Source organism: Oreochromis aureus, linkage group 3 (genome assembly GCF_013358895.1).
Source record: "Oreochromis aureus strain Israel breed Guangdong linkage group 3, ZZ_aureus, whole genome shotgun sequence".
NCBI lineage: Eukaryota > Metazoa > Chordata > Actinopteri > Cichliformes > Cichlidae > Oreochromis > Oreochromis aureus.
In genome coordinates this window covers 59,482,754-59,494,748 of record NC_052944.1, presented here as the reverse complement: position 1 = coordinate 59,494,748, position 11,995 = coordinate 59,482,754, and the positions used below count along the sequence as shown (strand labels likewise).

The 11,995-nt window shown below is 35.3% G+C and overlaps 1 protein-coding gene across 3 annotated transcripts; it reads left to right on the top strand.

Moving 5' to 3' along the window:
• The first annotated feature begins 869 nt into the window (after window positions 1–869).
• Window positions 870–10,839, top strand: LOC120435912. 3 transcript variants are annotated; one of them, XM_039606103.1, is made up of 12 exons: window positions 889–944; window positions 1,113–1,166; window positions 2,758–2,831; window positions 3,023–3,055; window positions 3,897–4,169; window positions 6,637–6,903; window positions 8,012–8,317; window positions 8,614–8,874; window positions 9,107–9,355; window positions 9,587–9,663; window positions 10,161–10,211; window positions 10,346–10,839. In XM_039606103.1, exons 3-11 carry the CDS (start codon window positions 2,792–2,794, stop codon window positions 10,185–10,187), a joined length of 1,533 nt encoding a protein of 510 aa, XP_039462037.1. In that variant the 5' UTR covers window positions 889–944; window positions 1,113–1,166; window positions 2,758–2,791; the 3' UTR covers window positions 10,188–10,211; window positions 10,346–10,839. The 3 variants fall into 3 exon arrangements, with proteins under 3 accessions (XP_039462025.1, XP_039462029.1, XP_039462037.1); XM_039606091.1 differs by lacking the exon at window positions 1,113–1,166 and having other exon boundaries at window positions 870–944; window positions 2,761–2,831; XM_039606095.1 differs by lacking the exon at window positions 1,113–1,166 and having other exon boundaries at window positions 875–944.
• The last annotated feature ends 1,156 nt before the right edge of the window (window positions 10,840–11,995 follow it).

Here is an 11,995-nt window from a genome sequence, read left to right as displayed (position 1 = left end):
CACATACGTAACACTTTGTCAGAGGGCTGTAAATTAGATTTTCATGCATGTATTATTGTTTTCAAATTAAATGTTAGTGTGTTGTTTGTTTTTATGTTTTTTTAACACTTTCTCCATAAAAACATAATGTGCAGATATGGTATCCAATGAGTCACAGTGCTACTAATTGGAGCCTTTGTCTTAAAATGATGCCAAGGATAATGTAATAATCTTAATTGAGCCCAGCACTGAAAAATGGATGGAAATTGTTTCAGACTTAGCAAACGTGTCATCAATAACAATGTGAGTTTATCAGACAGCTACAACAAAAAGAAAATATGAAACCCGCATGGACTCTGCCTGTTCTTTGTCACGAAACAGAAAGAATAAACTTTAATAAAGAACTTGGAAAAGAAGCCATATGAATACTGGGACCAAGAGAGATTTGTTTTGCTTTGAGATGTCCCAGCGTATTTGGTATTAATTCCTGATATGGAAGCAAGGAGGTGGGAGCGAGTTCATACCTAATTGCCTGAATACAACAAGTGCACTGTAATTACAAGTATACCAGAATAAATACTGATGACTGCCAATAACTTCCAGTTTTGAGAAGGCAGGGAGAAAAGTGAAATTCTAGTATGGTATCAATCAACAGGACACCATGAAAAATCACAAAGGTTTCTAAAAAAAAAAGGGAAGGGAGATCTATAATGTGAATGTGTGTGACTTGAACACAACACTTTTATAAATACAAAGACATAACGATAAAGAAGAAGTAGCGCTGTTGGCAGGTACCTCACCTCTGTGTTAACATCTGGGCGGTGCTTCTCTGCTATATAACAGGTGGTTCTCTCTTTCTTTTTCGTTCATTCCTTTGTCTGTCTGGGATCTGGTGTCCTTGTTAGCAACAAACTTTCACTGCATTTTAAGCTGGTTTTCAGTCGAGATTTTGAAGAAACTAAAAGGTAAGCTGTCTTGTTCTCCTCAAATCCTGCTCATACACAGTGATCACTGTATTATATTCGTTGGTACTTTTGTGTGCAGTTTGATTGGCTGTTTTCAGCTCATATCAGACAGCACCTTTGCCCTGCTTCTAGCTGCAGTTGTGATAAAGCATCTCTTCATTTTTTTAGGTAGGCTGCTTCTGACTGTGCTGTTTGCAATATTCGGTTAGAACAAAATTCCAGGTCTGTACCTGCCTCGGGCTTTTTGCTGCACCCATTCCAGCAGGACCAGGTCTAAATTGTGGGCTGAGAAACCTGTAATTCCATCCTGTCAATTTGAAAACTGACAATAAAAGACAAAACCTGAAATGCATAGGCAGAAACACTTCTACAGTCACAGTTTTAAACTGTGATGATGTGACCCATAAATTTCTAAAGCTAACTCTGCAACATGTCACATTTTGATACCCCTTTTTCCCCAATACCACTAGCTGTCCCAGAGTATGGCAGGGTTATTCCGATTATTAATTTCAGCTGTTTCAAAATGAAACAATGTATTTAAAAAAATGTTACATTTTCTACAATGTTATTATTTTATATTAAAGAGCGCTTCTTAAAGTTGGTCCAAAATATGTTGGTCCAACTCAGGATATTATGCAATAGCATCTTGTCCAAATTCTGCAATTTTAATTTTGAAAAAATAAATCAATACAAACAACAGTGTGGACAGGATGTAACAGGGGTGACATCACAACAGTGAAAGCTTCCTCCTTCAACCACACATTCATGTCCCAATTGTTAGTAAAAACAACTAACAAACTGTAGACAGACCCATAATAGTGAGACACATCATGAAAATGAAGGAAATCATGAGCAGGAATAGTTCCAGATAAATATAACCTTTTAAAATTTTATAGTGAAATCAGAAAACGTAGCTTAAGCTTTTTTGTAGCTCATTCCATTCATACGCAGTAAAATACTTAAGTAAAAGTATAAGTGAAAGTGAATGGATGGATGGAAGTTTTTCCGGGTTTAGTATTAATAAGAGGTATGAATACTATTAAAGTGTCCTGTGATGTGATATTTTAAGTACTATGGTTAAATTCAATCAAGGATCAGAGGTGAACGGGCAATCTTAGGAGTAGTCTGCATATAAACAGTATCATAGTCAAGCACAGGCAAAGCTGAAGATTGCACAATGATCTTATTTGTGTCCATATAAAAATGAAATCTCCATGTTTAATTTTCCTAATAGTTGCTCCACATGGTTTCAAAAAGTGAATCTTGCTTTCAGCCAAAGTATTAATACACATGTTTGATTTAGCAAAAAAATTGTACTTAACCTCCCAACCCTCCCTATTTATCTGTGCAAATAACTGCTCAGTGCATGTGTGGTCATTCACTGACTAATTATTTAAATGGGGGAAAAAATCTGAATTCCTAATAAAGTATACTAATTATTGACAAATCACCAAACTGTACAATAAGGCACACCTCTCGGGTGACCTTAGACCATCAAAAGACATTTTTCATGGTTGTCTCGCTGTTTAGCCATGTGATAGATTAGCGACCTGTCTGAGTATAGCCTGCAGTCTGGGATAGGCACCAGCACAGTGGCGGCCCTGACCCACTTTTTTCATCTAGTACTCAGTCTGACTTTATGCAGTCAAAGCTATAGGGACTGCCTATACAAAAGAGTTGGAAGCACAAGGAGGCTACACACAAAGAAAAATAATCTGGAGACAAAACTCTTCAAAACCTCTTCTGCCGTCTATATTTAATTTAACTTCTCTTTTGCTTCTTTTGCTACTCCTTCTGCATTATCTATACAAAGCAGAACACCTGCTTTGTATCAGAGAGCAGCAGGGATGGACATGAGCATGAGACACACTTTGTTGGGGTTATTCTGTAAGTATTTTCTGTGAATGGCAATAATTAAAAGAAGATGAGAAATGAAGTGCAGAAGCGCTGTTTAAGTGCTATGTGGTGTGTGTGCGTGTGGGCGTGCGTGTGTGTGTGTATGAGAGAGAAAGAGAGAGAATGTTGATTATGATTTTGATTTTCAGTTTCATAATATCTCGATTTAATCTTTTCTCTAGTGCTTGCGTCCCTCTTCTCTGGCAATGCTCAAGGTAAGAAACTGTTTTCTTTCTATATAAACTATTCTCACTGTGAGTAACACTCAAAGTTACATTTTCACTGTATTTATATGTTACATATCAAACTATTAGTTCCATCCATCTGCAGTATATTTTAAGTTGTCTAACTTGTCTCCAAAATTGAGGTCACGTGAATAGATATTGCACTCAGCTATGAGGCTAGTTTAGGTGCAGTTTTTAGTTGTTTTTTTGTTTTTCTTTTTGCCTTCATGCAGACTAGTGCATTTATCTGATCAGCTTAACAGACAGACCCAGCAGAAGTCACTGGTGGAGAAAGCAACCACACACTGTGCTGCTCAGTCCTACTAACTGTTTTTGTTTAAAAACAAAATATCTGAAACAACAGCATTTAAAATACAATAACACATCCCAAACATATCAGATTAACTTCCTAGTATGAAACTCAAAATGCTACATGCTGTACATGTGTAGTATTATTGTAAAAAAAAAAAACAAAAAAAAAAAACCGTGAGATAATTGGATGAATTGTTTTTGTCATGTTTTTTTTCTCCTAATCTATGGGCATGTATGCATGGTTAATTAATGTGGCAATGCACATTCTGTACTTAGTTTAATTGTCTTAGTATTTATTTGTTTATAGAGTGATTAAAAAGAGGTTTCAGATTTGTGAAAAAATGTCATCAATAAATCAAACTCACTCAGAAATCAAACTGACTGACTAACTGACTAATTCACTAAAATGACAGCATTATTTGTGACATTTATGGTATATACTTTCTATGTAATACTTGTTATGTGAAATAAATAACACGTTGATGTCATTTCTCTCTCTCTCTTTGTCCTTTTCAAAAAGTTAAGTACCTTTTTGAAAAACCCACCGCCATTCTGAGACCAATAAGTTATGAGATACCACTAGGGGGCAACGTGACACTGAGCTGCTCTGTGGAGGACTCTGACAACTGGACGATTTTGTGGTACAGAGGTGGTTCTAATGACGAGCCAATGACAGAATATGAAGGGAAGAAAGCTATTAATGTGTCACAAAGCGGCGTCTACAGCTGCAGAGGAAGAAGTGATTCAGGTCGCCTCACATACAAAAGTGATTATGCCATCATTAAAGACACCCGTGAGTTTAGCTATTTATCTCTTGGTCAATGCAAGTTAAACTTATGTGATCTGTCCTTCTTTTTGTCTTTCTGTCAGTAATATTACATGGGGACATATGACATGGTGAACAGGAAGAATATCAGGCCACAGACAGAGAGACAATTTTTTACTGGTTTCACAGAGTTCTTTATTTGAAAGATATAAATTTGATCAGTTTATATCAGTGTTTCCCAACCACTGTGCCGTGGTACATAGGTGTGCCTTGAGAAATGATCAGGTGTGCTGTGGAGGTGATCTGGTTCTACCTGCAACTTGACTTGACTAATGAGAAGAACAGTTACATTATCTTCCATTAGAGGGCAATACAACTTCTAGCTCCAAGTAAATGGGTTGCCAACTGCCCGTAAAACAGAAGAAGACGAAGAAGAAACTACATAATAGTCATGGTGCGAGTGAGACTATGCAGTGCGTAACAGCAATATATAAATATTTAAACAGAAAAAGTAGTCAATCTGACCTGGATCCTGGAGAAAATTCTGACCCCGATAAAGGCTCCAGCATGAGTAGTGGTTAGAAGAAAGCAAAATAAGGTATACTGGGGACAAACCGAGCCTATTCAGCTTTACCTGGTGCGTGGGGAAAAATATCAATCTGCTTCTTGTGACATTTTTATTTAGGTGGTGTGCCGTGTGATTTTTTTCTAATGTGAAATATGGGTTGTGGCTCTAAAATGCTGGTAACACTGATTTACATGAACTTTACTCAGAATCCCAAACAGTTTGTATCTGTGAATCAGTGGGCTGTTTTCTGTTCATTGTACTATTACCTTGTAAATAGCAGGTTTCCTATACTTTAATCCTAAGTTTATTTTCAGCACTGTAGCCAGGTACTGTCTGTTGACCTAACATACCTGTAACCTTAGAGGCTTCATGAATTTCTTCACAAGCAAAATTTGAACCATTAGAGAAATCAGCAACCACCTTACAGACATATCATTATCTACAGCTACTTTCAGTACCAGTGATATTTATTTAGACTCTTTTTCTATTAACTTCAGTACTTACTCCAAAACATGAATGTGTCTTTTAGACCCCATTCCTACAAAACTACTCAAAGCACACGAGCCATTAATTAATTAATTAATTAATTAATTAATGCTTCAGTCTTAAATATGACCAACCTGTCTCTCTTATTGGGCTGTGTATCATTGGTACACACACACGTATATATATATATATATATATATATATATATATATATATATTAGGGGTGCAACAATATTCGTATCGATATTGAACCGTTCGATACAGTGCTTTCGGTTCGGTACGCATGTGTATCGAACAATACAAAATTTTTAATGTATTTTATCAACTTTTCTTTTGACGATGCTGTCTGTGTTGAGTGCTGAGTGGATCTGCGTTCGACTACTCCCCCTAGGCTACACTGTCGAGTGCAGATCCACTGAGCGTAGTGCAAGCTAGCAAGACATAAGTTAAGCTCGTTGCAACATGGCAACTGCCTCAATGCTACCCGAAATTGAACCTCCCCCACCCTCATTCAGATCTGGCGTTTGGAACTATTTTGGTTTTCATGTGAAGCATGACCCTGATGGTAAGTGCGTCATGGACAAAAGTAAAACAGTATGTCGGATGTGCCACGCAATGCTCAATTACATTGGTGGGAACTAGTGCGTTAGCACAGTTAGCTTGTTAACGTGTTGACGCTGTCCAGCCCCACGCACGGGGCAATCCGCGGTAACTTGTTAACTGAAATTTCCCGTGTTATGGTGTTAATGTCATTTTAACGAGATTAACGCTGACAGTACTAGTGGGAACACAACGAATATGACTGCACATTTACGTCGACATCATCCTAGTGCAAAGACAAGTGGAAGCAGACAAAAACAACAAGCACGCATGCTACAAACTTTACCCGAGTCATTTAGACAGCGGTTAGCACATGATTCTCCTTATGGGGACCTGATATGTTTAATATGCTGCTGAGAATATACCCCAGAAGAAGGGTATAGTATAGCTTTTATTTTGGAAAGAGCCCTTTCTCTGTAATAAACTCTCTTTTCCAAAGATGAGTGATTTCTCGATCAGACAGATTTATTTATTTTTTTGTTGTTTCAGCAACATTACATTTAAAAACTGTACTTTTGAGTTAAAATATATATTTATAATTTTAATAAATGACAAATTAAAAAGGCATGAACATTTTTTTGTATCGAAAAAATATCGAACCGTGACACCAAAATATCGAACTGAACTGAACCGTGAATTTTGTGTGTCCTTGCACCCCTAACATATATATATGTATATATATATATATATATACATATATGTATATATATCTCACAGTCACATCATAAAGCGCATTGAGGCAATTCTTATCATGATTTGGCATTAAGTAAGTAAAATGTAATTTGACTGAATTGAATGATGCTGTCGTTTGTCTCCTAATTTAATATTTTCTGTGAACAGTTCCTATTACGGCCATTATAACCATACAGCCCAAATGGACTCAGATATACATGGGAGAGACATTCACTGTCAGATGTGAGATCCCAGGAGGAGAAGGAACTTACTGGAGCTATGATTGGAGACCAAAAAGGTTTACCACATATTACACAACCAATGAAAGAACATTCTACAATGTTGGTTGGGAAGACAATGGAAATTATCAATGCAGGGGCAACAAGGGGAATTCCTTGACACAGTGGAGTAATGTCATTCCAGTAAACATATCATGTAAGTTGGGCATCTTTTATCCATTTAAACTGTTTCATCAAATCAATTAAAAAAAGCTAACAAACAAAGAAGAAAACACTCTTCTTTTTGCTTTTTCGGGTGCTTAATATCTGTTGTGATTTTTTTAAATAAGAAAGATTCAGTGAAAAAAATCAAGATAAAAAAAAGACATATCATAGTAACTTTTCTGTGTTGCTTCTCATTTATCCAGGTCATGGTACTCTAAGGGGCTTGGAAAGAAAAGCTACTAGTCTTCTTTGAGTTTTTTGAGTCCAGTCACTTAATAATTAATCAAATACAACCAAATATAAAATTGTTTTGTCATGGTCCTCTACTCCGTGCCCTCTCTCTATGGTTGTCTGGTCTCCCTGTTAGTCACATGTCTGTGTTAACTCTTGCACCTCATCAAGTTTGTAAATCTAGAATCTGTGGGCGTTTCTCAATATGCGTACTTGCGTTCTTGTGTACTCGTGATACGTCATCAGTCGGAGACCAAGTACTGTTCCAATTCGAAGTACGCATCAAGCCGAGAACGCGAAAAAGTCCCGGATGTGTTCTCGATCCGCCCGTTTTATCGAGCATGCATGGTGTGGACTTGGGACAGCTATATATCCCAGAATGCATTTCGTCCAAAACTCAACAGCGGACTCCCGGCACATCATTTTCAACCCCCCAAGTGATATATAAGTCACTTAGATCACTTCTAAATGTTAATGTTTGGTTTATTTCAGTGTTTTATTTGTTCCTGAGTAAACCGGTTTGGCTGTGATTACAGTTAAGCTTCATAACATGTTACTCACAGTTAAATTAGGAGGGGACGGCAGTAAAACTCCGGACCTGTGACATCATCACGCACGCAGGTGTTCCAATTGTACATATCGCGAGTCCGTGCTCGCGTTCTCGGCGAGTACGTACTCACCGAGAACGCGAGTACGTACTCGCGTACTTGGGCATTGATAAACGGCCTGTGTCTCTGTTTGTGTGAGGCTACACCTGAGTTATGATAGGTTGGCTGTTCAAGATGGCAAAGTGACCCTGAGCTGATATGTGAATCCATCATCTAGCAATATTTCAAAAAATAAATAAATAAAAACTTTTCTTTCAACAGTTACACTGCGTCCTGTCCTCACTGTGTCTCCTTCATGGCTGAGTCCCGGAGCCTCAGTAAATCTGAGCTGTGAGGTTGAATATCCTTCTGAAGGATGGCTCTTCTCCTGGTATAAAGCTGTTCCTTATTATAAAATAACAGAGGAGCCCTACACTTACGAGCTGCTACCTGATGGGAGCAAGACTGCTCAGAGTTTCTACATCATTAATGGGCAGACAAGCACAGCAGGGTATGTGTGCAGAGTGGAAAGAGGAAGCAACTTCTACCACAAGTATTACAGTGACCCAAAGTTTGTCTGGTCTGCAGGTCAGTTTGCTTCTGTCTCTTTTTTAATAAGCAGAAATTATGTCATTAATTCGTTATTATGGCAGTTAAATGTCTCTACATAAATTTATTGTTTTCCCTTCTCTCCATTAACAAGCAAGACTCACTTCAGTTCTTTGTTTCTCTTATGATCTTTTTTCCATTAATATTACAGCATTGAAAATAAAAAAGATGCATGTACTTTTACTTGTATTTCAGCTCATGTCAGTACTTGTAATGATGTTTAGTTAGTTTTTATGTGCCTGTGCTTTCACGTATCGATCCATGCTGTTTTTCAGATGTTAATTCAGCAGCATCTCTCACAGTCGGCCCTGTAGTGCAAAACTTCGGCTATGACTCTGTCAAACTGACCTGTAAGGGAAACTCTCCTTCGTGGAGAGTGAGGAAGTTCCCTGAGAATAGGAGGCCATATTGCAGTAACTTTTGGGATTCAGGAGAATCCGTATGCACAATCGACACAACATATTCCGATGATGGAGTGTACTGGTGTGAGTCTATGTCAAAAGAGTTCAGCAATGCAGTCAACATCACTATACAAGGTATGTGGATTTTTTATCCGTGTCTGTTAATCATTACAACATTTCATGAATATTTCTCCCAATACTCTTTATGTTAAGCAATTCTTTTGTGGAAAAAGAGGTAAAAATGTCACATCTTCATGCTACAAGACATTTGTAAAATCTATTATTATTGTACATAAGCATTTTAAGGTATTTTTCAGAAAGTCTGCTCCAGCTGATACAGTTAAAATATCATCTGACCGTTCTGCAGATTTTTATTCTGGTCCTATCATGGTGATCCCTGATGATCCTGTGAAAACGGGAACTTTCGTTAGTCTTAGCTGCAAGTTGAGAAGAAAAAAAATCTTTCCCAGTGTGGCTTTTTACCACAATAACAAACTTATCCAAAATGACTCCCGAGAGGACCTGAACTTCTTGGCAGTGTCAAACTCTGATGAAGGTTCCTACAAGTGTCAGTACTCAGGAAAAGAGTCGCCATCGCGTTACATGTCGGTTAAGTGTGAGTAGCATTTAAACATTAATCAAACCTAACTTAAAAAATAAACATCTTTGAAATCTTTGACAGGGAACTTATTTCTCATGCATTTTGTTAGCAAATATGTATAGCAGATAGAAATGTGTGCCTGTTTTAAGCACTGAAGTAATCTTACTGTATTTTATGGTTTAATAAACTATATTTTGTAAAAATATCTCATATAAAATCTGTTGATTCTGTTTGTTATCCCACTAGCTGCTGCTGGACCTGAAAGCTCTGCATTTCCTGTCACAGCCAGAATGAAAGTCGTGAATGCAGTCGCCTTCATCCTGGTCAGTACTGAAACCAGTTATTATTACCATTTTAATCTGAACTGAGTCTGAGTTAGAAGTCAAAGGTAAAAGTACAGACAATGTCATGTAACAGTGGTGGAGGACTTGTATGAGTGAGGTGAGCAGTAGTAACAAATGGGTTCAATGATGGGGTGGAACTACTCTGGGACTGGATCTGAGACCCTTGTTGTTTGCAGTAGTGATAGACAGGCTGCCTGATGACGTCAGGCTGGAGTCTCTGTAAACTATGATGTTTGTATGGACTCAAATATTTAAATGTAAATCAAATGCATAGTTGTAAACTGAGTTTTGCAACCTTGTAAACCAAAATATCTGAAAATTTTATGTTTGTGCGTCTATAGATGGGAATTTGTGTGTGTGTGTGTGTGTGTGTGTAAAAATGATTTGTGTTTGTAAAAAATATTTACACAAGCTACAATTTTTTTTTAAGTCCAATAACATTAAATTAATTGTTACTGGATGATCTTTTTATGTAGGTAATGATGCTGTCTATGAATCAGTAACACAAATGGAAGAAACTGGAGAAGGTACCATATATATTTTGAATATTAAAGAGCAATACGAGATATGAAAGCTTTTTGACTGAAGGATTTCAGGTTTTGGAGGATTTGGTTCATCATGACATCCTTAAACTTTCTGTCTTTATGTGGATGTTTTACAGGTCAGTGAGGAGAGCTGTAGCAGCAAAAGAAAAAAGAAGCATTTTGTGAACCCACTGTTGCTCCTCTGCTACACAAATACACCAGTTAGTTTGTTTGAAGATAATACAACAAAATGCAGACTTCATAGTCTCTTTTAGCACAAATAAAACAAGGAATACATCTTTCAGGCTCTATAATAACTTCTTTTTTTATATTTTAAAAATTTAAAAATAATCATTTGTAGTAAGAAAAATCTGAAATATGTGATCTTTAGTGACTGATCATGTATATTTATATAATGTAGCTCTGAATAATCTCTGTATAAATTGTGTTATAGAGGGTAGCAACATGCAGTATGAAAAATGTCCTGTGTCTGTTCTTGTGACAGCAGAGCTGAAAATCTATTGATCTATTGAAATCTATTAAGTGGTGGAGGATTATCCATGATGATTACAGTTTATTACTAATGTTCCATATTTGATTTTCTGCCTTTCTGGACCAAATAAATGTTTAAAGAAATTCAGTGGCCACATTCATTTGATTGTTTTGTTTTTTTTCCATATTAATGTTGGCTTAAATTTGGCACAGATAAAGCTCATGAAAGTAAAAATTTAGATTTTACATTTTAAAATCTGCCAACAACAAACAATTTGAAACTATATATATATATATCTATATCTATCTATCTATCTATCTATCTATCTATCTATATATATATATATATATATATATATATATATATATATATATATATATATATATATATATATATATATATATATATATATATATATATATATATATATATATATATATATATATATATATATATATATATATATATATATATATATATATATATATATATATATATATATATATATATATATATATATATATATATATATATATATATATATATATATATATATATATATATATATATATATATATATATATATATATATATATATATATATATATATATATATATATATATATATATATATATATATATATATATATATATATATATATATATATATATATATATATATATATATATATATATATATATATATATATATATATATATATATATATATATATATATATATATATATATATATATATATATATATATATATATATATATATATATATATATATATATATATCAGGTAGCAGCTCATAAGTGTAGGGCTCCTCTGTTATTGTTATGTGTATATACAGGAGTGCAGAATTATTAGGCAAGTTGTATTTTGAGGAATAATTTTATTATTGAACAACAACCATGTTCTCAATGAACCCAAAAACTCATTAATATCAAAGCTGAATGTTTTTGGAAGTAGTTTGTAGTTTGTTTTTAGTTTGAGCTATTTTAGGGGATATCTGTGTGTGCAGGTGACTATTACTGTGCATAATTATTAGGCAACTTAACAAAAACAAATATATACCCATTTCAATTATTTATCTTTACCAGTGAAACCAATATAACATCTCCACATTCACAAATATACATTTCTGACATTCAAAACAAAACAAAAACAAATCAGTGACCAATATAGCCACCTTTCTTTGCAAGGACACTCAAAAGACTGCCATCCATGGATTCTGTCAGTGTTTTGATCTGTTCACCATCAACATTGCGTGCAGCAGCAACCACAGCC